Here is a 25,922-nt window from a genome sequence, read left to right as displayed (position 1 = left end):
GTGAGCACCTGGCTTTGTGTTGACACAGTTCCACATTTCTAGAATCTACCTTGCTGATTTTATTGGAGGTTTTATGCTTAGTTTTATTTGTTCCCCTATGAAAGATGAAGATTCATCATTGAATGACTAACGATTTTGTTGCCTTGATGACTGAATAGTTCAAGAGGCTTGAATAAGAAATACAGCTTTTAGCATTTATGGAAAGGAGGTGATTTAATTTTGGTAGTAAAATACTGCAAATGAGGAGGAACTATAAACAGAGCACTACAAAATTTATCTAAGAATTCTCCCTTTAAGCAATTATTAAATGCTTCAAGTCTTTGAAGGCTGAACTTCGTTGAACTGTTCCTGGCAAGTGGGCTTTGCTCTCTTGCAGAACCAGTTGCAATTGGCAAATTATCCAGTGCGTGGAAGTCTACTTTTCAGGGCCAACCAAACAGAAATAATAACAATAACAGCAACAATAATAGTGATAAATTGAAAAGAAGTACACAAAGTCAAAATCTTTGTATTTAGTAATATAAAGAAAGCTGGGAAACTAATGGGCATTTAAGATATAGTTTTGCATATGTGCACATAGGCCACTTTATACTCCTGGGAAGCTGTTGAACTGTATGGAAGCACAGAAATGGGGAGTTTAATAACACATTTGAATTACTTTTTAAGGTGTAAATAACGTATTTATAATGTCTTGCTTTGTTTAGTTATTTCTGCACTAATTTATTTCATTGTACTTCTATTAGAAAAATTAATTTCACAAGATAAAAGTTTTGTGTCATAACATTTTAGGAAGGTCTTTGCTATTTGTCTTCTTATTTCACTGTATAACATAAAGTAGGTAAGTGATAAGCTTAAAAAAGTTTTAAAATGTAATTAATTGCATTTATTATGTACGCAAATTTTCTTCTTGTTCCATATTTCTATTCTTACATCATGGGCAAGAAAACGACATAATGCACGGTGCCCTCGAAAGCTAGAACTTCGCTTAAAACAAAGAAAAAAAAAAAAAAAAAAAACAAACAAAACAACCAAACGGTGAAACAATACGAAAACCCAGAGGCCCTGGGCAATAGTCTTTAGTCCCGTGTTTAGTGACTTCAGCGTTGAAAAGGGCAGCGAGTCGTTTCAGGTCCGGCAGGCGCCGGAGGCAGGCGGTTCTGCTGCGGCTGTGCGGCAGCACCATCTAGTGCCGCAGGAGCTGCCCGGCCGCTGGGGAGGGAGAAATGAAACGGCATGGGAAAAGGGAAAGGTTCGCGATCACACGCATAGAACTTTGGAGCATCACCAATAGTAGTTTGAAAAGGTGTTTCTTTTTTTTGTTTTGTTTTGTTTTGTTTTGTTTTTTTTTTTTTTTTAAATATTTAGCTGAAAAAGATTATCTTTACAAATGTGTCAAATGTGCAAAATGAAATGCTTGCTCTTGTAGTGGTAAAGCTGACATAGAACCCTCAGAGAAATATGTGTGCATTTTTGTACATATATTTTTATATATACGTGTATTATTGTTACCTTGAAACACTCGATATCTACAGTGAATTTCTGCTATTTCTCCATGTCAGAAAAATACCAGCTTGGTAATACCACTAGCAGGAGACAGAGCTTAAATTAACGGTGTCCCTGAAGATGGAGACGCCCATAATCCCAGACCTTCCTGCTTGGATACAAAATTAAAGCTTCTTTAGGTTTGCATAGGTCACTGGGTAATAATATTTGGTTGGTTTTTCTACTGGTTTGAAGTTTTTTACACGGCACACCCACTGTATACTTGACAGAGTGCAGACCATAGAGACACAACGTGGCTTGAACGAGGTCCAAAATAAATTGGCAGAAAATCAGCAGTAAGAGCAAGTTAAGGCAGTACAACGCATCCATGAAACCACTGCTGTTATCACCACCTCACCTTCCCAGGCAGCCCCTAAGGCAAGCTCTCTTTCTGTAACAGAATGGTTCTCTTACTGTTTTTTTTACAGTTCACCATTTATTTAAATAAAAATGAGCACTTATATTTTGTGGTAAGTGTTATTACAAAATCAGTTTTCTGGAAGAGGTGCAGACATCAATTTAACAACATCCTGGAAACATAATGTACCCACCATAATAAAATTTTAACATGAGAAAAGTCCTTATGCATTTAGGAGACTAATGGATTTTGTTTAACTTCCCTTGATACATTTAGGACCATTTAAATATCTAATATCTAAATATGTTTCTAAATAACAACATAATAAACTCCTTTTATCCAAATGTACTTATCCTTCACTGAAAAAATCAAAATAATCCAAACAAAACCAGTGAAGAAAAGATATAAGGTTGAATTTCAGGGAACTGATTATGAGAGCTGGCATGGATCTTCAAAAGTATCTGTGCCTTGTCTTAAAAATATCTGTGTGTTTTCCCTTCCTTTCTTTCTGAATATGAAGTTCTGTAAGAATTATTCACATGTAGCACATACAGCTGTGCACATCAAATGCTAATAAGAAGCAATGTGAAATATGCAACAAAATACTGTACTGATTCTGTGTGTGGGAAGAAAAAGGGGTTTCCAGTCCGCTGAAGCAGTGATAAGACCAAGATTTTTATTTTTGTTTTCTTTCTGTTGCTTTGGAACAATATGTGCATTCATTTAACTATGGAATAAAACTATTTGGTCTTTTGCACAGTTTAGTTTCACTACAACTCGCATGGACTGAAAGAACAGCTGAATAACTTGATATGGAAAACTTACGGGTCATGAATATTGGATGTAACAGCTGTTTTCTTTTAAAAAAATTGAATGATGTAATTCCATTGCCTAGAAAGGTCCAGAATGCAGCAATCAATTGCTTGGAATAGGAGAAGGAGAAACAGTTTTAGCCAGCCTTTCATTTCCTAGGAAAGACCATGTTTATAGTTTTTCATTATCAAATCCTTCAGAGCAAAATCTGAAACTGTTCTTGTATCATGAACTCTACATTTTTTTACATAAAAGACTAAAAATGCAGTCCTTGTTCAACCTATTTATTCCATTTATTCTCTGTGAAATTTTAGAAATACAATTTAGAGAAAGTGTTCCTCTGCCATAAGCTTTCTTATCTTTTGATTTGTCAGGAGGATGATGAAAGGTTATAACAGAGAAGTCTGACTCCACTTAGAGTCTTTGAATTGCAGTATATGCCTTTAAAAATGTCAACTCATACTTTGTAATGATAACGCATTGAGGATTTTTTTAATAGGATACTAAGCTTGAATGGTGTGAGTGAAATTTGCAGCTCCAACTGTTCTCAGTTCAGCTGTTTGCTAGAATACGAGGGAGTCAATGTGTGCACTCCAAGGTCCATTTAATTCCTTGTTTCCTGAAAGAAAGAATTTGAAAGTGTAGGGAGGAGGAACCGATTAAACCTTCAGTCTCTGCTGGGTGCTAATGAAGATAGGCTGCAGCAAAGGGGTACCTAATAGGGATGCAGTGCAAAAAGTGTTTCTCAATGATACTCAGTTTAAAGTACAGTCATGAAAATGCCAAAGGTGGTATTCACTGATGTTTCCTTTACTGAAAGGAGAGGATAATATCTGCAACCTCTCTTTGCCTCACATTGGTGCATTTCCCCCTCTAGTTACTCTGAAAATATTAAATAAATGCAAATACAGGCAACTGGGCAAGGACATGGGAGAGATTTTTTGTTAAATTTTAATTTTTAATTATGGAGGTAAACTGAAAAAAACCCTGTGTTTATAAAATTCGTCTGCCGTGTTTTCAATTTATTTGTTGTCACTAACTGAAATGTTTTCCATTTCTGCTTATAATGACTTGGTGAAGTGCTTAGGAAAATTAATAAAACTATCCATTAACTGAATCTTCATTAATTTGAATATTCCCACTTCTGTGTTTAGGCTAGCTTATTTAGCTGCAAGAGAATAAAACCATCCTATTCTGGTATTTTCAAAACTACAAATTGAATTTAGTCTCAAAAATTTTAGAAGAAAAGATCATGCACCCAACACTTTTCTTGATATCCACCTTGAGTTCTTGTGCGTAGGTCTTGGATGTACTCCAAGCATAGCTACAATTGTGTGAATCAGTAAATACCAAGTAGAAGAGAGATCTGGATTTTGACCTCTTTTATTGCCATTGAGAATCACAGGAAGGTAATAGTTATAAAAATTTTTTTTAAAAATCATACATATTTGAATCACCTATAAAAAGTGGATATCATGGAGAGAAAGACTATTCTGCTTTTGAGAAGCTTTTCCAGTCAAAATATTTTTGTAAAATTTTGATTTAAATTAATAGATTTTTTTTTCCAGTGAAGACTTCTTTAACTGGAAAACTTGAAACTAGCTTAATTCTTCTTATCCATGTCAGTTTGCTATACTCATAAAAGATCAAGTTGGTTGCAAACAAGGACTGCATTTTTAGTCTTCTATATGAAAAAAAAAAAGTTGAGTTTGTAATACCAATTTAATAGGCTGTCTGGTTGGTAAAGGTTAGCTTAAGGGGTAAAGCATAGGAATTAAACCTCAAGCAAAAGTATGTAATTGAAAAAAGTCAGTGATGTTACAAGTTTGAAATGAGAAGCCTTTCATATAAGTTATGATTTTTTTTCCCTGAAGTAACTGCCAAACCTCTCATTATTGACAAATAAATAAATATTTAAATAATAATAATAATATATAATAATACTACACACACCTCCCTCAGTAATTCTATTTAGACTGTATAACACAAGTGATGAAATTGATTGTGGGTGTCGCTTCATTGAGCATTTTACCTAACCATTCCAAAACTATTTGTGTTTCAAGGAAAACATATGAGTCATTCATTAATTCTAACCTCAGATATTTTCTTTCTGGCCTTCTCTCTTTTACATCTCCAGAACAACTTGCTGAAAATGTGTCCCATTCTGCAGAGTTGGCAAGAAAGATATTTCAAAACACTTACGATGAAACCTTCCAGCTCTGCTGAATTTTCCTCCTACTATGCAGTGCTTCTTTTCTAAAGTCAGCTCATGTCTATTATTCTGCTCATATTTCTTTTGCCATGGTTTGATTTTATGATTTTTACAGTTTGCTTAATTAAGATGGTAGTCCATTTCGAACTCATCAGTAGACTACGTGCCTTTCTCACCCAACTTGACTCACCTACTGCTCCCACTTGGAACAGGGAGTGCAATCAACAAGTAAAAACTGCCTAGTAATGCAAACAACATTCTGAGATGTGTTTCTTGGAGTTACCTGATAGTTAAAAACAAACAAACAAAAAAACCCCCTTGCTGTTAGTCAGGTATGAATCAAGTTTCAAAGAGAGAACTGAGCCACTCACCCTCAGTTATTCTTTCTCAATATTTTGCAATTTAAGCCGTAAACCAGAGGAAAGCCTTGTAGCATCATAGCATCTCAATGTGTCATGCTATTGTTGCCTATAAATAAAATTATAATTTTAATTAGAAAATTTATTTCCTATTGCAAAAAGGATACAATCTACTGTAGCCTATGTAGCTACCTGTTTAAATACTAGCAGCTGATGAAAACTGATACTTTTCCTATATATAAGATACAATATTTCCAAAGCCAGAATTATTTGAAGCAGAAATGGAAGAAAAAATTAACTGAAATGATTTGAAATAATTTTGAGCAATGATTGGTTTTTTTTAAATTTAGCTAGAAATCTTCATATAATAATATAATACTGTTCAAATGACTTGGGTAAAACAGCTAATGCAGTGTAGGATATAATCTTGGAGCACAGAGCCTGCAACTTTGGCCAGGCCTGGAAACACTGTTACAGTCAATTTTTTCTCCTCTGTACTCTGAAGTTGATAGTACTAAAAAAAAAAACGCACCTCACTGTTGGTTTTACTGCCATTTTTCAATCAAATTCTCTTACCCTCACTTTTAAAGACTTCTGCTTGCTTCTACAGAGGTCAGCCTATTTATATGCTCAGGAATGGATTTAAGATGGAAAAGATGTGTATTTAAATGCAGATTTTGTCATTCCCAAGTTTTAAAAAAGAGGATGTCTGAGCAAGGAAAAAAAAAATCCTTTTCTTAACTTCCTTAAAGTTTTTACTGCCTGAGGTTCTGCTGTAGTAGCAAGCCAATGCTTTCAAGCCATCTTCAAATTGTTAGGTTATGGTATTTCATAAGAAATGTTCTCTCATAAAGTTGTTCTTCCGAAGGAAGGTAGTTATATAGTAATGACAACAATGTTTCTGCCTTTATGTTCAGAGTTCAGGTGTGTGTATGCACTCAGGTACTGTTTTATCCGGGGTGACTACAGTACCTTTCTGAGAGCTGACCATCTCAAAAGTATATGAACGGTCAGTTCATTCGAAAACTCCAGCTGTTGTTCTTGTGATACATTTGAAGGGTCTGCCTGCTAACTATATTGTATTTTGAATTTTGCTATTTGGGTTATCTCTAACGGTTAGCTTCCTGCTAATTGTTTTAAACACTATCTCAAGTTTGTACGTAACTCAGGATACCTTTGATACTTTAAAAGGACTACAGGAGTTTATGTTGTTTTCACTGTGGTTTTCTTAATACTCTTTATTCTCAAAAGTACATTTTGCCTCCAGTGAATTTTGCTACAGTATCAAAGGAGCAATGTCAATGTCATAAGTGATGTGTAGAAGTTACAAAATAGTTTGTAAAAGCAGCAACTTTTCTTGGATTTTGTTTGGCTGGTTGGTTTTGTGGTTGGTTTTTTCTTCCCTTCATTTACGCTCCTTAGAACAAAACTCTCTCATTTGCTAGTGTTTCTGACTGTAGTGCTTTCAGAAAAGCTTCTCTTGGGTGTGTGCGCACACAGATGAACTGGCTGAGCAGTATAGCTCTAACCTGTACAGTCAGATGAGCTGTTTGTCTTGGTTCTCTGTGTGAGGTTAGATCTGCCGCTATTGGAGGCATGAGGATGGGTGGAAACAGGAAAGCTGACCCATGAATTAGGAAAAAAAAAAAAAAAAGAAAGAAGGGGGGAGGGAGTGGGGGGGAAAGGGAGAGGAATGAGAATGAACGGCAAATGAGGGTGTGGAGGTATGACTGAGCCTTTAAGCATGACTTAGAAATAGTTAGACAGCCAGAGAATTCCAAAGGAATCCAGGGCAAACCAAAATCCAGGGTTACCAAAGGCCTGTACAGAAGAGGGAGCTCTTTTCAAAATAACCAAGTGGGGAAACTAAAAGGTATTGTTATGGACTCCAGCTGTAATAAATTCAACAACTCTAAGTTATTTTCTTCTCCCATTTAGCGCGTAATAGTTAATTATTTCAAATGTGAGCATTGCAAAAGTAACAGTCTCTGTTTTGTAAGCAATGAATCTCTCCATTAGGGAAGTAACAACTTCCTATTAATACATTTGTTCCAAGCATATGATCTACCAGATCCTAAAATAAGTTCTAAGCTTCCTAATATTAACCAAGTAGATATTTCCACTCATTTCAAAGCTTGAAAACAAAAGCTGAAGTAAATTTGGGGTCAGATATTCAATTTTATGCTGTGAATTAGAGGGTCTGGTCTCCAGGATCAGCTTTACAGGGTTACCAAGTGACTGATATGATACTGGATTCCTTCCTGTCATAATGCCATAAACATTCTACTGGAACTTAGGTCAGTGCTTAAAATAACCTTGCTAATTGCAAGTCTCCAAGTGTCGGCTGAAATTTCAGTGAGCTGCCACACAGCAGCTCTGGATGTTGGGAAATCACTACTGTAGCTCAGAACGTGCAGGAGAAGAGCAGACAGGCCTAAACTTGATCTGCACAATAACACAGGTAGAGGCAGCGGACAATTCTCTATATTTAATGTAAAACAGAAGCTGTTGACTCTGCACTGAAGATGGATTGGGTTACAGATCATCTATGGCTTATTTGTCTGTCTTTTAAACAGACATACGTTTTTTGAATTGCTGCTTGCGTGTAACTCCTTTAGCAGAAGAAAGGGAATGGGACAGTCTTTTTTCTTGCAAAGCTGATAACTGAAAACTTTCCTTCCAGTATAAATGAGGTAAGACACTGTTAAGCTGAAATATTTTACAAAATGCTAAAAAAAGTGTAAAGCAATAAATTTTCAGTTTGATTTTTTAATAAAGAAAAGCATTTTTAATAAATCAAGATCTTTTTCAAGATCTTTAAAAGTATTGGATGACCTAAATATGTTTGGTTTGAAACAATGCATTGCATTTCCTGTACACCGTGAATCTGACTTGCAAAATTTACAGATTTTTTTCTCTGTAGATGTAGACTTCTGAGTTCTTCAGTCTCTTTCACTCCATGTTCTACACCCTGTAAAGTTTCTGCAATCACAATCTTAGGCTTAAACAATTAAAATCTTTCACTTCTGAAGTTAAAAATATGTTTGTCATGTGTAAATTTCTTGGTCTCCTGTTTCCATATGGAGCACTAACTTTTTACTGGCTGTTGAGGTGAAACCTAATGCTCAATCTTCTCTGTTCTCTTAGACATTACTCAGCTAACTTTTAATAGGTCACAATATAATTAGAAATAGACACTTTAAGATTCTAATTGCATTACTTTGGCTACAATTTTGACCTATATTGTGAAAAGAAGTGTTTAGTAAAGGCTTGGGAAACCATCAGACTGAAAAGAATGTTAGTAATAGTAAACAAGGAACTTCTTCATTAGATGCAGATTTTACTAATTCTATTAGAACCTTAAGTTCTGTAGCTTCTCATGAGGAGACCAAATATCCTGAACAATCTGTTGCTTATCACAGTTGCACAAGTTTTTAGCAGACCATTTAAAAAGTATTCTGAGAGCTGTATGCTTTCCAAAGGCCCTTTGTTTCAGTTTTGTTCTCAGCTCACAAAATTCTGTGTGTGCTGTAGCCTGAGGAATATGCTCAGACTGCTCAAAATCATCTGTTCTCTTTGCAAAATTATTCCTTTTTTTGAAATTGTAGCTACAGTAAAAGTTCAGGAATTTTTTGGTTAGCCAAGACTGTTTTCTTCAAAGGTTTGCATTGGATTAAAATGATAAAGCTTTTTGACTTCTCCAAAGCAAAAGTTGGCACTGGATAGAGAATTGTTGACGTGTAGCTTCTACAAGGTGCCAGACAAATGGGAAATCAGCCCATAGATTATGGCAGCAGTTGCATCTGTTATTTGGATAGGAATTTTTCATTGACTTTTAAAAGGTTTTTATTTTTGCTCTTCAGCTGCCCATGCGTCAGTGGCCAATTGCTCGTTTAGACTTTGCTGGCTAAACAAGTCACTACTCTCATCTCTGTAATGGCAGTTGCCATATTCTTCTCCAAAGTGCTATTTGTGAAAGTTTCATTTAAAACTCAGAAAGAAGGAGTGGAAAATTCTGCTACAGCTTTACGTGCTTGATACTAGAGGAAGTGTAGTAGGGGCTTATTATTGTTCCATTTCGTATCCTTTTCTGATTGCTGCTTCATATATTGAGATGTATCAGTATGATTTGCCTATTCCATAAGGAAAATTAGAGAGGTGTTTTTGCTCTTCTGTGGGTATGTCTGTATTACCATTCCATTTTGGATTAGGAGTTTAATTTTGAAGTGGATTTGCTGTTTATCCTTATTCAGCTCCTTGGGCTCATGCTGGAGAGCAGGCCCTCCATGCACAAACTGCTTGCTATTGCTCACAGCCTTTGCCATGTAAAGGTTTCTTCTTAAAATTTGCTTACTCAATTCCTTTGTCTCTACTCATGTTCCATTTTTTGTCACATCTGTAGTGATATTTTCTTTTGCCTTTCTTCTGACTTGATAACTTTTTGTGTAAAGAGGTTTTGCATTTAATGTTGATGTGATTGCCTTGAATGAGATACATAGCTGGTATGGTAATTGCCTCTTCATATCTATTGTCTGTGCTGATGAGTGAAGAAACTTTCTCAGGAGTTGATACTTCTGGTTTACTTAGTTTTTGCAGTATGCTTACCTCAGACACACAATCAGAAAGTGTAGAGTGAAGTCCAATTCTGATTTTTATCCAAATTTCATTTTAAGTCTGCAAAATGATTTCCATAAATTATAAACATCTTCAGCTGAAATTTATGAATTATTTGGATGATCCCGATCCCGCCTGACATTGTAAAAGACATAAAGAAATATAAACAATCATGGTAAGTTTTAGAAATTCTTCACACTTTGAAATTCAAAGGATGTTAGGATTAATGTTTTGGGAAAAGATCATTACAACGAGCAATTGTAATGTTCTGCCATCCTTTATGCTTCAATCTTGGAGAGTGAGACACCTCTATTAAGAACTGTGGCCTCCCTCAACCCCTGATTAAAAGAGCTAAACACTTGGTATAGGTTTTAGTTTGTCTTCCTGATGGAAGTTAATTTATAGTAACGGCTGAGAGGAATCACAATGTTCTACATAACATATTAATATTTGATTAATGTAGGATATTTTTGATTAATGTTGAGCAGGATATTGAAATACAGGCAGTGGCAGAATTTTAAGAGAATGGATGTAGAGGGGATATATAAATATATTAAGTTTGACAGACTTGCTGTTATCAATACTACTTCAAGAATTTGTCAGCTGACCAAGCTTCCCATTGGCTCAAAGTGACTCAGTGTCTTACAAAATTCTTGATGAAGTGGTGAAAAGCTGTCTGCAAAAAGGCCTCAATATTTAGGAGCTGTAAAAGAAATAAAAATATTGTTTTAAAATACCAACGCTCCTTCCATTTTACTCAAACTTGTCGAGACTGGCTGATCAGACTGTGGCTTAGAGAGAAAAGGAAAATATGTTTTGTTTTCCTACAGCCTTATGGATTTCATGTTTTGGTAGAAGATGATCTGCATGGAAATATATTTTTTAAATGTGTTGAAATTACAAAATATTCTTTTCCAGTCTGTTGTACAGTAAAATTGTAAAGATTGCTGTACAGTAAACCGTACCAGAATGCGAGAGTCCCTCAGTGTCCGGGGCATTTTCTGTGCCTGTGCAGGAGGGGGAGGCAGGGGGAGCCAGGCTCTGGCAGGGCTGTTAGCTGGAGCGCAGTGTGTGAGCGGGGTTACTGTATTTCCAGGCTCACAGCCAGCCCAGCCTCGCACGGCCACTTCAGCTCAGAGGAAAGCTTGTGACCCAGCTGGGGCTCTGCAGAGCCAGCCCAGTTGTTCCAAGAAGAATATGGAAACATCAACACTTGCAATTTTTGTGCCACTTACCTTTCCTATTCCCTGTTTGTACTTCAGAATACCACAATTCAGGGATCCAATGCCATCTATTGTGAATCTTATTATCAGAGGAAGATAAAAGATTTGACTTTGTCTAAATTTAGAATTCTGTTCAAAGCTAAATTGATGATGACTATTTTTGCAGGAAATATAATATTTTACACAGGACTAAAATGCACAAACACACATTAGAAGCTTGAAGCCACTTAGGTTCATTAACTTCTGCACAGACAAGTTTGACTATTGAATTTCAAAGGGTTGCTTTACAAGCCCAGGCATGGAAACAGCCTTTCTCTTTCTCATTGAGCCTGCACAGCAGCAAGAGTTACACTCATCACTGAAAGCTACAGTCTAGACAAAGACAATTTATAACTTATCTCTTTAGCTTGAAAATAAGATGGCGTATAAAGAAGCCTGTTCAGAGATAAAACTGTCAGCATAAGAAACAGTTTATCTCGCAGGCCATGCTGTCTTGCTTTCCTAAAGATGGAAATGACACTGACTATGAAGTGCTTTATAAATCAAGGATCTTATTCCAGATAGCTACCTGTAATAAATACATTTTCCTATATATATGTGTGTACATGAAAATTAATAAATATTTAGATAAACACTGCTCATTTCCTACTTATTTCAAGGCACTTCAGTCCTATTGTGTAGTGCACAAGTACTTTCTCAAGAAGAAACGTCTTAACAGCCATTAAGTGTCAGTGCTTTACACCAGAAAATTCTCTTGTAAAGCAAAAAACCCAGCACCATTAGAATTATCCTAATAGAGCACGAGCAGTCTTCTCAGAACTGTCACACTGGAATATGCCTTGTAGGAATATACTGTTGAAATGTGCTCTACAGTGTTGTAACTTGTTTCTAAATTATAAGTACAGTGTATTTGAATAGTTCTAACTAAAATATTATGTCTAATTTAAATATTGAGGCCCAATTCTAGCATTAAAATGCTTATGTCTGTCATGCTTATATTTATAAGCAGCCAGAACAAGCAACTCTTGGCAGAGAATTTTGGTTTCCTTAGAGACAATTTGATTGTAAAGAAGTGCTTTATGTTGTAGATATGTCATTTTTTACTAGCTTATCTTAGAAGTATTTCTGATCAATTTTCTGCAAATATGGTGCAAAATCTGAGTTTTTGATCATTTTTTACTTATACAGCACACTTCTTACATCTTAATCAAAAATTCAAAGATACTATGGACATGAATTTTTTGAAAAGAAGATACTATACACAAATTTTTAGATAAACACTTGTATGAACATTATAGACACGCAGGATGATAGTGAGATTTGGAAATAATCAGATAAATACTAGCTAATATATGTTAGTTGCTTTTTTATGTAAAGTCACATGTAAGCATGTGGTTTGAATGGTTCAGAAAGCTTTGAATGTCATGCCAGTCCTATAAGTACAAGTTTCCAATTTAATCTCCATTATATTCCTTCTAAAAAAGCCTGTAAAACCCCCTACTGTATTTTTCCTTTTGTGGATGTAAACCTGGCATTTCAGGTCAAAACCCACAGGAATATTCTCTGTGCCATACTTTATATATATCAGAACTAATATGGAACAATTTTTAATATATGGTCTAATCAGGAATCATAAAAATCATAATCACCAGGAACTGTAGTGACAGAACAAGGGGAAATGGCTTCAAATTGAAAGAGAATAGGTTTAGGTTAGATATTAGGAAGGAATTCTTTATTGGGGAGGTGGTGAGGCTCTGGAACTGGTTGTCCAGAGAAGCTGCCCCATCCCTGGGAGTGTTCAAGGCCAGGTTGAATGGGGCTCTGAGCAACCTGGTCTAGTGGGAGTTGTCCCTGCTTGAGGCAGCAGGGTTGGAATGAGACGATCTTTAAGACCCCTTTCAATCCGAACCATTCTGTGATAAGGGGCTTGATTAGACTCTTCAAAGAGTTCCTTCCGTAATTAAATAAATAAATTTCATGTACAATTACAGAATTGAAATTAGAATAAAAATCTTGTACATTCTAGATTTCTTTATGACATATAAGTATTTTATTCCTAAAATTTGTTCCTTTATTTCTTCATTCTCTTAAGACATTAAACATGTAAAATAGTTTTCTTCCAGTCTTTCAAATTGTTCTGTCTCAATATAGCAAATTTAGGTAGCTTTTTGTTTGCTTTTCCTTTGTGTTTGTTTTTTATGTGGTATGTGGAGATATATTTATTTATTTATATATATACATATTATTTTTATTTTTTAAATTTTTTTTCCTAGCACAGCTTTATACTTTCTTACTCTGACTCTCACACTACAGGAAGTGATATCCAGAATGGAAGAAGCCCCCTGCTAGGCTGGGTAGGTGGTAGCTGTTTCAGACTACAGGAAGTGCCTCCAGATGCTCTACATGCTTTGTAACTGTTACTAACTCATTGGGCCATCTACAAGGGCTTTCCAGCTGACTTGAATATTTGTCCTTCAGAAGAGAGAGCAGGAAGGTCACAAACCTCAGCATGCAAAATTAGAATCTAAGGCTTTTTTTCCATGTTTCTAAACCAAGAAAAAAAAAAAAATCTCAGTAGGTCCCATAAGATTTCATTGATTAAATGTTAGCTTTTGGTCTTTTCCAACCAAAATGATTCTATGATTCATTGACAACGTAAAAGGGAAGCACTGTGCCAACAAAGTGAAGTCTGATAATAAAGACCAAGAGAGATTCTGTCCCTTTTACTGTCCTAAATAATGGTTGATGGAAAATAACTTCAAAAACATGTCACAGAAGCTCTTTGAGGCTTAGCTGCAGTGATATAAACAGCCACCCATCTTGAAAACTTCCTATCATGCTATCAATTTTCATTATAGAAGACCTGGCACAGATGGTAGTTCTTCACTTCTGACTCGTCATATCTCATTTGAGATGAGAGTAGTCTCACCATCGTTTATTAAATTCTGTTATAGTCACTAAGCTTCAGTCAAAGACAGTGAAGGGGTTAGTATTCTTTGGCTTAAGAAAGTCAAAATATTTTGATTAAAATTGTTCTGTTCAGTGTTCTGCGTGCCTATGCAATAGGCCTGAATTTTTCTCCTGTGTGAACTTGAAGTTCCTTTTATTCAGTAGTTCACTGCTCCCCAAAATACTTTGTGCTACTTATGTAGGGATATATTTTGTTTGTAATTTAAAACTTCATTATTTCAGAAACAAGACCTTATTCCAAGAATTTTCTCTTTTACCTAAACTCTTCTCTTGAGTGCAGCTGTTCTCAAAGACAATTATTAAATCTATTGAATTTAATAAAAAACTGAGTCTTTCTAAAGAAATCTATAAACTGGAAAAATAAGATAGGCGCACCTATTTTCTTGTAGAAACAACAAAACCAGTTTGCCTCACCAGAAAATAGAGCTCAGGACAATGAAGATCCTATGGTCCTGCAGAAAACTTAAACAATAATTGAAATTTTCTTACTCTGTCCCAAGAGTAGTTCCAAATCTTATTCAAATTAAAAATTAGGAGAGAACAAGAGTAAGACACATTGCAAATTGAACTGTCAGGGTTAATGGTTTGCCAGCGTAGATGTTTGAAACTCATGGTTTTCAAAGGATAACCAGTTTTGCTGGAAAATTATTGAATGATTTGGACAATAGCATTGAATTCTGCTAGCTAATTCATATTGTAGACAAAATTATAGAAGTCATGATCAAATAATAGGAGCGTTCTTCTTTCTGATTCTTCATATAGCTGACACGGTTTTTCATAGCATTACATTTTTGTGTGTCTTGCATGAAATGGTAATGGGAGTTTCCTCACAGCCAGTGAACTCTCTACACTGAGGTCAAAATCTATCTAGTCCTGGCCAGGCTACCAAGAACCAGTTGGTTTAGATACTGCAGAGCGTAAATGTTCACTGTGAGTAAAATATACTTCCATTTGCACCCTCAATTTTTATTCGTGTGTGGTAATTTTAAATAGTTAGAAATGCTTTTAAATGACACCTAGTATATATGGTATACAGGAAGCAAGAAAGTGCTGAGTAAAGACAGTAAAAGAAGTAAGAATCAGAAGTAGTTATCAAGAGAGTTGGAAAGTATATCCTACATTCTTCTATTATGGTAGAAAAAATAGGGTTCTGTGAAGAGGACTACAAGGTATTTCAAGGATGTTTTAATAAGTCTTCTCTCTTCCATTTCATACATATAACACAAGATGGGTGTGTTTAGTGTAAAGTTAACCCATAATTTTTTGATATTTCTTTGTGATCTTAAATAATCAGTGTAATTTAGAAATATATAAATAATTACCATTATCCAATGAACAAGCATTTGAAGAATGCTTCCCCCCCCCCCCCCCCCCCCCCCAAACTTACCTCTACTACTACTTGGTTGACTAGGTTTTCATAAGAGTTTTGTATTTTTCCTTTTTTTTTTTGTCAGAAGTAGCTAGAGGCTAAACTTGCTACTATATTGCGCAGTTCAGTACTATTTATCTTCTTGTGTGAAGAACAGTTCTAGAGTACCACTGCAATGGTACTACAACTTCCAGAGTATAGTACAAAACCAGACTTCAGTCAGCACGAATATGATATTTTATACCAAGTTTTAATTCTTTTAAAATTTTCAGAGATAGGGCTTGATAAAAATCAGTTTGCTTTAACATGACTAAAGCAAGATAAATGAAAATTTGAAACAGTTGTGCACAGAAGGAATTCTGTACAGCAATAACTTTATTAGGAAAATTCTCTAAACACTGCGGGCTTGGGGATACAAGAACATATCTTTTATTTGGAAGCTTTCAAAGGGTTTTCATGTTGTAGTTTTGCACAGTAGAACCAGTGGAATTTCAGGAATGTGAAAACAATATGTAGTTGCAAAGGTTGCATCAGTTCCCACAGCAACTTATTTGCCACATTCACCTTGCATTTGCAGTTTCTTACACAAGTGTAATGCAGGTATCAACGCTACTGTTGTCAGGAATATCTGAGAAGCGGCTAGCCCAGAGTTGTTTACATGATACTCTTTCAATACAGTTCTGATGTGCCTCATTTTACTGCCATAACTTCTGTCACTCTGCAGTTCCACCACAGACTTTAGAGTGATTTTGTGCATCAGCTGTTTGAAGATTCCTGTGAACTAAATGCTTCCTTGTAATTAAGAATCTGGCCTGTGGTGAGTGCTGTGTTCAGAAAGTCTTTTTCCATTAAATTACTGATTAAATTTAGTAGGGGAAATAAACATTTGAAAGCAGCCTCTCTTCCCTGCAGCCATTTGCTTCTGCAGAAAAGGTACAGGCTGGTCTAGGTTTGCAAGACACTGCAGCTGGTCCTGGCAAGTGAGCTGGAATAACTTCCAGCAGCAACTGCCCTGTTTCTGGACAAAAGGATCCTTTTGCATGTTCCCAGTTTGTTTGATCCTTTGGCCGCAGCGATGGTCCATATGGCAAAACAAATGCAAATTGCTGGAATCCCGAGACAGGAGTTTCACCATTAAAATTTCAGGCATTTTTCCTCAGCCTGAAGTGCTTGGCGTGTGATAGCATACCTTACGTCTTACTTTCTTCTTACTCATTTTCCTTGCAGATAAACAGTCAACCAATATACTTACACAACAAACAAACTAAAAAAATCCCCCACATAAACAACTAATAAATCACCATAGGGCAACTCTGTGTTTGTTACAGTTACATAGAAACCATTACTCTTTTAGCAGGGCTATCAAAGAACTGATGATTTGGCATCCCTTTCACATTATTTCAAAGTACAGAAATATACAGGGATATAAGAATGTAACTCACCAGTTCCTGAGATAAGAGAACACAGTTCTGCCTACTTAGAGTTCACCAAACCAAATATTTATTTTCAGAACTTTTCTGAGAATTTTTCAGTAGCAATATTTGTACAATAGAAAGCAGATCATCTTAGGTTCATTTACTGGAATTTTGCAATAATTAAAATATGCCTCACTTAAAGTGATGAGAATAAATTAATCAGAATAAAAGCTAAGGTGGAAAAGAGAATAATGTGCAGAAAACGATGTGGGCCAGAAAAGAAACTATCAGTAGTATGCGTAACATCATGAAGGAAGAGCAGAGAAGCTTCTTGAGGACCAAGGCATTTCCAAAGTTGTCAGTGTCAGCAGAAAGCAAGGGTCAGTGATCTCAGAACCCTCCTGGTAGCTGCTTTCCTTTGCATTCTTCAGGCAGTAAAATGCATTCATTTCCCTTAGTCACAGAATGCCACAGCCATACAAGGTACATTTCAATCACTTTTTGACAGGCTGGTAACTCAAAGTCAGTCCAGGTCTTTCCCTGGCAGTTGTTTTTTGCTTAGTCTGGATTTTTTTTTTTTTTTTTTTTTTTTTTTTTTTAATGTATGGTTATTTTGTTTGACTTAATTGTTTACTTCAAAATAGCTGCAAAAAAATTATGTGTAGCATTTGCTCTTCAGGTTTCACCAATAATAGAAAAGAACAGTTTTATCTTTATTGTAAAGATACAATACCAATTTCCCCTACACCAGGTAGGGGAAAAAATGAGAACTATTTCTTTGAGAAGTCACAATGCATTTTAAAGGAAAAATATAATTCTAGAAGATGTTCAGAAATAAAAATATCTCTCTTTTCCTTTTTATATACTCATAAGCGTAAAAGGGTAGTGAGGAGAGTTAGTTTAATTTATAATTTTCAATTTCAGTTAAAGTAACAAATCTAAAAATTCTGTGGCATATTGTAATTTTTTTTTTTCTGGAGAGAAGAATTTGTACATTCTGATTGGAATATTTGTCTTCTGAGGAATTAAAAAGCACTTAAAAGGAAAGACCAAATAGATAGACATGTTCTTAAAACATAGATTATATTTGCATGTACAGCAGTTGTAAAATGCAGTAGCAATCTGTTTTTCCTGCTGAGGTTTTACTGCAAGATCAAAGAATAAAATCTCCAGTATAGCTTCTCTGTCACTGATATTAACTCTAAACCAACATATTCTAACTTTTCATCTTTTGGTAGATTCACATACATTTTTACACAGTTTCTTAGGGACTAGAGAGAGAAAATACTTTAAAAAGCTAACATCAAAGCTATTTTCATTGACTCTTCACTCTTGTTTATGCGCTTTTTCTTCATCTACTGCAGTGTTTGGAATTCATGCTATTTTAGTTGTCATGGAGGGCTATGAGCAGGCTGATGGATTCAGCAGCTGTGAATTACAGGATCAGCTGTCTGGAAGACTGAGTGAAGTGGGCAGTTGGCAGCCAAATGGAGTACAACCCCTGTAGCCTGAGAAATTCCACATTCAGTGCAACAGGAAAGCCCATGAGAGGATGACAAAATCTTTATCTTAATATCGCTATGAAACGGTGTAAAAATAAAAATGCCTTGCTGACATGTGAGATTAATGATTATAAAAATTGTTTTGGCAATGGTGTTTTCTGAAAATCAGATTATAATATCTTCTATGAATATATATTGTATGAAACAATATATTATTATAATGGGGAAGATTTTGTCCACATATATGTATAGGTTTTATATCATTGCCATTGACCTGGAACTATGCTTATTTACAAACAGATGCCAATAGATTATTACATAAAAATGCATGATTTATTTTACCTATGTGCCACTTCTAGTAACAGCAACTGGCACTCATGACAGGATTTTGGTACTATCTTGTGACACTGCTGTTCTTTATTTATAAATACAAAGTAAAAAGACACAAAATTATGTTCTTCTGGTTTTGCTCCATCTAATGCTGTCACCTACAAGGAGTTAGGAGGAATGAGCAGAATGAAACCATGTTGTACTATGTCTTGATACTGAGCCTCAGTAAAATCATGTACTTACATAACATGACTTTTTTGTGCAGTATCTGAACTCTGTGAATTATTACAGAAAATTGTTAAATTCAAAGCTGTGTTAGGTGTAATTGTTTAATTTTACTGAATTATATATAAATATAAAAATCACACAGAGTAAAAAGAAAAAGTTTTAGAAAATGTCAGCTACATTTGACATTATATTGTTTGCTCTCAATATACTGAGTTTCTACCAGGCAAGTGTAGAGAAAATATGCAAGTAAATAGGATGGATCTTTATTAATGCTATTCTGCTGAACACTAATCAATATTAACTTATATAGCAAAAGTAAGCATTTCTTTGTAATTTTTTTCTCCTGAAGCCTAGCATTAACTATTATACAGTTATTCTGTCATTGGCACAGCCTTCACCTTCACACCATCATACGACAGTTAAAGTCAAGGGAAGGGGTATCAGTAGGGCCCTAAATTATTTTTTTTACAAGCTTTATGTAGGACACCCATACTGTCTATAACCTAAATCCTTTAAGAGCTGGTATTTTGTCTTTTATTGACATGGTAGTCTTATATGATAAAATCAGATTTTGCATGTGACCAAGTTTGGGCTTAGGTTCTCTCCATGTTACTGAAGCTCTAAGAAGCTGTCAATTATCTTGTTACTACACAAAGCTCTTGACTGTTGCTGTGTGCCACAGTAGTCTGTAAGTAAGTAGACTTTGCTTTGGGAGGAAAAATGAGCAACTTCTAGCAAGCCATGCAATAATTAACAGCATACATTCTGGAATATCTGCTACTTTCAAACCCGTAGTGATGCTGGAATTTGCATTTTAGTATAAAGTTGGTTTGTTGTGGAAAGTTTACTTCAGAAATTTGAGATACTTTTGTAGCTAGCATAATGGGACATCAAGAGAAAACTTGTTTGAATTGTGGGTCAGAATTCTTGGTTTGGAGTATTAGCTAGACTCATTAGCTAATATTTTCAGTATATTATCAAAAAATTGTCAGAAGATACTTGTTCATTGTTAGTTCTTTCTTATGGCTTTCTGTTTTCAATCACTCTGAGAATTCAAAAGGCAATTGAATTCAGCATGTAACTGTATGTATGAAGTTAGAAAATATTAAAAATTTGTTTTGGAGTCTGGCACATCCTTAAGCTTGTTCACGTAAATAGTCTAAATGGAGGTATATGAAGTACTTTTCTGTAGACTGTGTCTAATTTACAAAATTAAAGTTACTGGACACAATCTATTTTTTAATCACTGAAATGAAAATTAAACACCATTATGGCCAAGAGGAAAAGAATATTAATAATCTTGGAGAAGTAAATGCAAATTCAGTTAAACTAAATAATTAGAAATATTCTTTAAAACATTTGAAACAACATAGAATTACATCTGTGCTTTTCAGTCGTGTATCAGTCGTAGTTGGCTAAATGAATAATATGATCCTTTTCCAAAGCCCGAGAGTTTTAGCTCTGTGTGTCTGTAGCATTATATGAGCACACTAATCTGGTAACTAGAGTGTCCATTTGCTCACCTGGAAGTGCATGGATATTGGAAGCCCTGAGCACTCGTAGCACTGCATGTTGGCTGGTGAGGCTGTGTGTGTTGCATTTGCAAGTACAGATGCTGCTCGTTCCAGCAAGGGGACTGAGGATACAGGGCAAGAGATACTGCCTCTCTGTTGATGCATCTACAATTGAAACTCCAAAGTTTTGTCCTCATCAGGTATTTCTGAGATGAAGAGGACCTGTGATATAACTGGTTAATAAAACACCAACAGTTACACCAAGTCCTGCAGGAAGACTTGATGTAACTTGGTGTTTTATTAAAATGAGAACCTACTGGTGGCACCTGATAACAACTAATGTTGTTCTATCTGTTGTAAAAATATTTAATATTATCTAGAGATTTGATTTTGGTTTAATTTGGTACATATGTGCAATTATATATTAAATACTTTGCCTTTACTTTCATACTGAAGATGCCAAATCTGAACTTAAAGAAATTACTGTACTGTATTATTAATTTAGAAATAATCAGGTTTACTGATTTTCCTGTTACTCTACTGCCATACAAAACCCCAAGAGTGTCATCAGAGACATAAGATTTTATTGTAATTGTCTGATAGAATTGTTTCAATAACAAATTTGGAATGCAAAAATATGATTATTCTCACTTTTTTGCATATTAACATAACTATAACTTTAACGATAAATAAATATATAAATATAACTATAACTACATACATGATATTTCAGAAGGTTTTAATTAAATTAGTATGTTTTTAATAAATAGGACTTGGATTTAAATATGCTAGTAAGTCACCTCAATCTTAGTCACTTTAGTCACAGCTAGAGATGTAGGAGAAAAACTTCTAGGGTCCAGTGCCAATTTTTTTCAAGGTTTAATTCACATTTCTGTACTGGTATATAACATGTTTTTATACATAGTTTTCAAACAGAATTGTTATAAAGTGTTGTTTGCTCAATAGCATATGCCTAAATGTTCTTTAGTATTGTGATTTTTCCTTTCACAAAGAAAATGAAAAGCAGAATTAAATTATTTTACACTGTATGCAGCACAACCTTAGTAATCTGTAATATTAATTTTAAATTTGGAGGATACTATCCCATCAAAAGTTTAGCTTTATAACCTGGTAGCTCATATTTTCTTTATATTTTTTCAACACAGATGTCTTCAGCTTTTCTGCTTTCCCTGTTTCTCCTTTATCACCAATCTTCTGTTCAGTTTTGTGCCCAGAGCAAGGCTATGCAAAAATCAGTGCTCTGTCACCACCACAGACAGCAATGGGTAGCAGAAATAGCTTATTCTCATTGAGTCTATCCCAGACCAGTCCTGCTTGGTTATAGAGGTTAGATGTAAATTCTGTACAAATTAATTTTTTTGATGATGGCACAGACCGGATTCTTTACATTTTAACTGGTGTGTGTGTAGAAGAGAGGGAGACAGCTCCTGGCAATCTTATCACTTTCATTCCTATTGCTGTCTTCTAGGATGTCACTTTATGGTGTTAGTTTTCTGCTTGTGATTCATGTGATCTTGTTGTGCCATCCTTCCTTATTGTATGCCGTCTGCATTCACTGAGCAGTACTGCCAAACAGGACAGCTGCTGGTTCAGTTGCTGTAGCATCACCATGAGAAAAAAAAAAAAAAAGTCTGGATGTATTTATTACAGTATATTTCCTCTATGAAAAAATCTATTCTGAATTTAATTAAAAGTACATGAAAAGTAGATCTGATCCATGAAAGGACCATGCCTGTAGCTAAATATCTACTTTATTTTTCCATTACAGGATATTTGTGAAGATATATCTGATCATGTTGAACAAATTCATGCTCTACTAGAGACTGAGTTTTCCCTGAAGCTTCTGTCTTACTCTGTCAACGTGATAGTCGACATTCATACAGTGCAACTACTCTGGCACCAGCTACGTGTTTCTGTCCTGGTTCTGAGAGAGCGTATTCTCCAGGGACTACAAGACGCCAATGGAAACTACACCAGGCAGACTGATATTCTGCAAGCATTTTCTGAAGAGACTAAGGAGGTACATTAACTAAATCCAATTTGAAGAATTTCATCTGCGTTCAAAGCAGTCACCCCTCTTGCACATTTAAAATTGCTAAGAAGACAGTTTTCAGGATGATGTACTTCTATATATTTTGCTAAATTTGTTTTATTTTTTAAAAACTGTCAGCTGATACATATTTTTTGGAACAAAATCAGTGCAAATTAAGATAAACTTTTAGAAACATCTTGCTAGTGGCCAGCAGTGTTTTCTTTTGATTGAAATAATTTTCAGAAAGGATTTGAAAGACTTACAGAGATGCATCTGTTCTAAAGTTGTTCATCTGGTCATTTGGGCATTTAAGGTTTACAGCCAATGCAAAAGTTAATTTCAGTGTGCAGTGATTTCTTCAGTGAAAGTTTAGACATTTCCATCCTGCAAACACAAATGTGAAGTTTACAAAAAGTTTCCAAAACTTTCCAGCCTAGGTCAACATCTCTTTATAACAAGAAGATAGTCTTAATTTGTGTGGCAATTCTGCATTATGCCTTTAAACAGTCACACATTTTATCTGAGAAACAAAGATGCAAGAATCATACACTCTTTACTCTGACTGTATGCCAAATTCACACACTGGTAAATGCTTTATAAACCTGGCTTCATTTAACTAAAATGCCTTTTCCTTTGAATTTTTTAGTACTAAATTAACTTAGTTAGAAGGACACTACTGGTCTGATTTTTTAAACTTAAAGAAGATGGACATTTTTCATAGTTAGAGTAATTAATGGTAAATAAATAGCATGTAGAAGATTTTTCATTTGATGGCCCTAAGATAATCCTAAGATTAAGATTAAATGCTTTTGTTCTGGTTAGATACATTTACAGAAAGAGACCTCTAGTTCAGTGCAGCGAATTCTGCGACCTGTGTTACAGAGGAAGTCAGAAGCCCCAAGACATGTCCTGAATTTCATATCCCTCAAGTTCAAAGAGAATGTGAATGTTTCTCTGCTCCAGTTGGGTTTTATATTTGTCTTTGGCACAACAAAGTGCGTGGTCCAGAAATCAGCGCTCGGAGATGCCCAAGCCCACCTTCCTCGCCCCCTCTTCTCCTGTTACCTACCTGGCTCTTTCAGGTTCGGTTTCTGCTTTGTTGATGCTGGTAAACTGCTGGCAGGTCTGAAGGAAATCTACTCTTGTCTTCATGTCCAGATTTGTGAATTAGTGGGAAGGCATTATTTTATGACAAGGACATGGTAATTTCAAGACATAAAGAAGGTGTATATTCAGATACTAAGAAACAGGAAATTTTCCATCTGGATCCAATTACAACTGCTATAAAAACCATCCTTGCTAAAGAGGGAAGGAAAGGTTATTTTTCTGTAGGGAAAACACATTTTGCCAGACAGGCTTACGTGGTAATATAAAAGAAAAAATATACGGACATAATTCTTTTTTTCCACCAGAATTAAAACATAAATAATATTTGATAAATTTAATGGCTAGCAATAGCACAAAGTTAATATCAAGTTTCTATTGCTTGAATAGGTCCACAGAAATTGCTCTGCAGTTTCTGACCTTCATGTACTCAAGATTTTTATGAGGTATAATGATACTAGCTTTAGTTGGTGGGGGAAGAAAAAAAAAAAAAAAAGAAGTAGAAACAATTGTGGGGTTTTTTTTGTTGTTGTTTTTGTTTTTTTTAGTGTTTGGATCTTTAAAGGAAGCATTACTACATGAAAAGGGAAAAAAGATTAACTAGGGCATTCTTCTTGGTAGCCATACAAGTAATTAAGTAATTAAATTTAATGTTTTTTCTGAGATAAAAACATGGTAATACTAGCATTAAATAAAACTCATCTGAAGCACACATTTACACATTTCAGAGGCTGCTTGGAAAATGACCAAGTAAGATGGCTTAATACATATGATTGTAAATTTTATTAATGTAAATAAACACATTTTTAAGAGACAAAGGAATGGAGATCATTATTCAGAAAAAATAAGGGCCTTTAGGGTCTTGGAAAGGTTTTGATTTATATATGGTTTTACAGTTTCTAATAATTTCCTGATATTAGAAGGATGATACAGCTTGTTTAGTCACTATTTTCCTTAACAAATGCAGCTCCAATACATAAATTTGACAGATTTATAGAAAATACCCTTTTTTATTCTGAGCTGTTGACAATGCCAAATTTGTGGCATGGAATTTACATCTGGATAGAATTTGCTAAAGACGAGATACATTCAGAATCCAAGACTATGGCTGATAAAAACCCTTCTAGTGACTTTTTTCTATAAATATTTTTAGCTGGAGGATTTTATTCTATTTTTATTTAAGTAAAGGGTGGGGGAAAGGTGGATGGAGTACGGGGCTCAGAAATGGTATGTTTTTATCTTTATGGGTGCTGGCAAACAACAGCCTTCTTTATCAAGATAATTCCTGTTCAGATCAAATCCATGTAGTTTATTGTGAGATGGAGAGATTATGTGGTTACTGCACTTTCTTCAAGCATAATGCTAAGGGTCTTTAAACTATGGTTTTGGGCAGTGTAGTGAGACAAGTTGTTCCAGAGAATAATTCAGACATAAACCTATTGTGGATACTCAGGAGTTTGCTTCAAAAAACTATTATTAGAACAAACCTGAAAAGAAGGACCAGTATACTGATTTAGGCATGTAAAATTAGAATCCTAGAAGATGAATTTCTCCCTTTTATGATATGTTTTTTAAGCAGTCTCTATAAGTAAAAGTCCTCTGTAATTATTAGAAGATCTACTGAAAATATGCTTACAGTATATACTAAACATAATTTTGTCATGAATGTTATTTACCATGCAGTTTTGGATCTTGATCTCATCAGATTTTTTTTTTTTTTACTGTCCTTCAAACAAGACCAAAATATTTATAAACATTAATTTGACTTTGATCTTAAAATCTTATTTGCCATATGAGATGGTCTCCTCTGGTTATGTCCATGTTTCTGAGGACTTCCATTGAGAATATATTGACAAAGGAGGGTGTCAGGCTGGAAGCGTAATGTTATAGTTTCTTTTTCTTGTGTCATTCTTAATTTGTGCTCTAAATATCTGGCAAATAAATTTTCAGATGATAATGCTACAAAAAAGTGAAACGTATTTAGCAATCTCTATCTTATAATTATGGGAACAAAAGTCCATCATTGCTACATGATGCTTGGAAAAAACATTCTGCCAATCAACTGAAAGACTGCAGAACAGCATGGATTTTTGAGAAAACAAGATTAACAAGGGGACCGGTACACTCAGCAGCCCCCAAGGTGCCCTCACTCTGGTTCGATGTAGTTAATGCAGGAAATATTTCAAGTCTGCTGTATAGAATTTCTGAGGCCCCACCTACACAGTAAGTAAAACTGAAAGCAGAATTAAATAAAGGAAATACCAATACAAAAGCGAGTTGCTGTTTTTAGGTACCTTGCTGCACCGGACTGAAATG

At 35.0% G+C, this 25,922-nt stretch overlaps 1 protein-coding gene across 1 annotated transcript in view; it reads left to right on the top strand.

Annotated features, from left to right (window-relative positions):
• AKAP6 (A-kinase anchoring protein 6) overlaps positions 1-25,922 on the top strand; it is a 288,990-nt gene that overhangs the window by 86,268 nt on the left and 176,800 nt on the right. The window contains exon 4 of the mRNA XM_040066094.2: positions 22,239-22,490. Within this exon, the coding sequence (XP_039922028.1) occupies positions 22,239-22,490 (252 nt within the window). The remainder of the gene's footprint in view (positions 1-22,238; positions 22,491-25,922) is intronic.

Source organism: Hirundo rustica, chromosome 6, assembly GCF_015227805.2.
Source record: "Hirundo rustica isolate bHirRus1 chromosome 6, bHirRus1.pri.v3, whole genome shotgun sequence".
In the NCBI taxonomy this organism is placed as follows: Eukaryota; Metazoa; Chordata; class Aves; order Passeriformes; family Hirundinidae; genus Hirundo; species Hirundo rustica.
The sequence above is the reverse complement of the archived record's forward strand: the minus strand, read 5'-3'. Positions and strand labels throughout refer to the sequence as shown.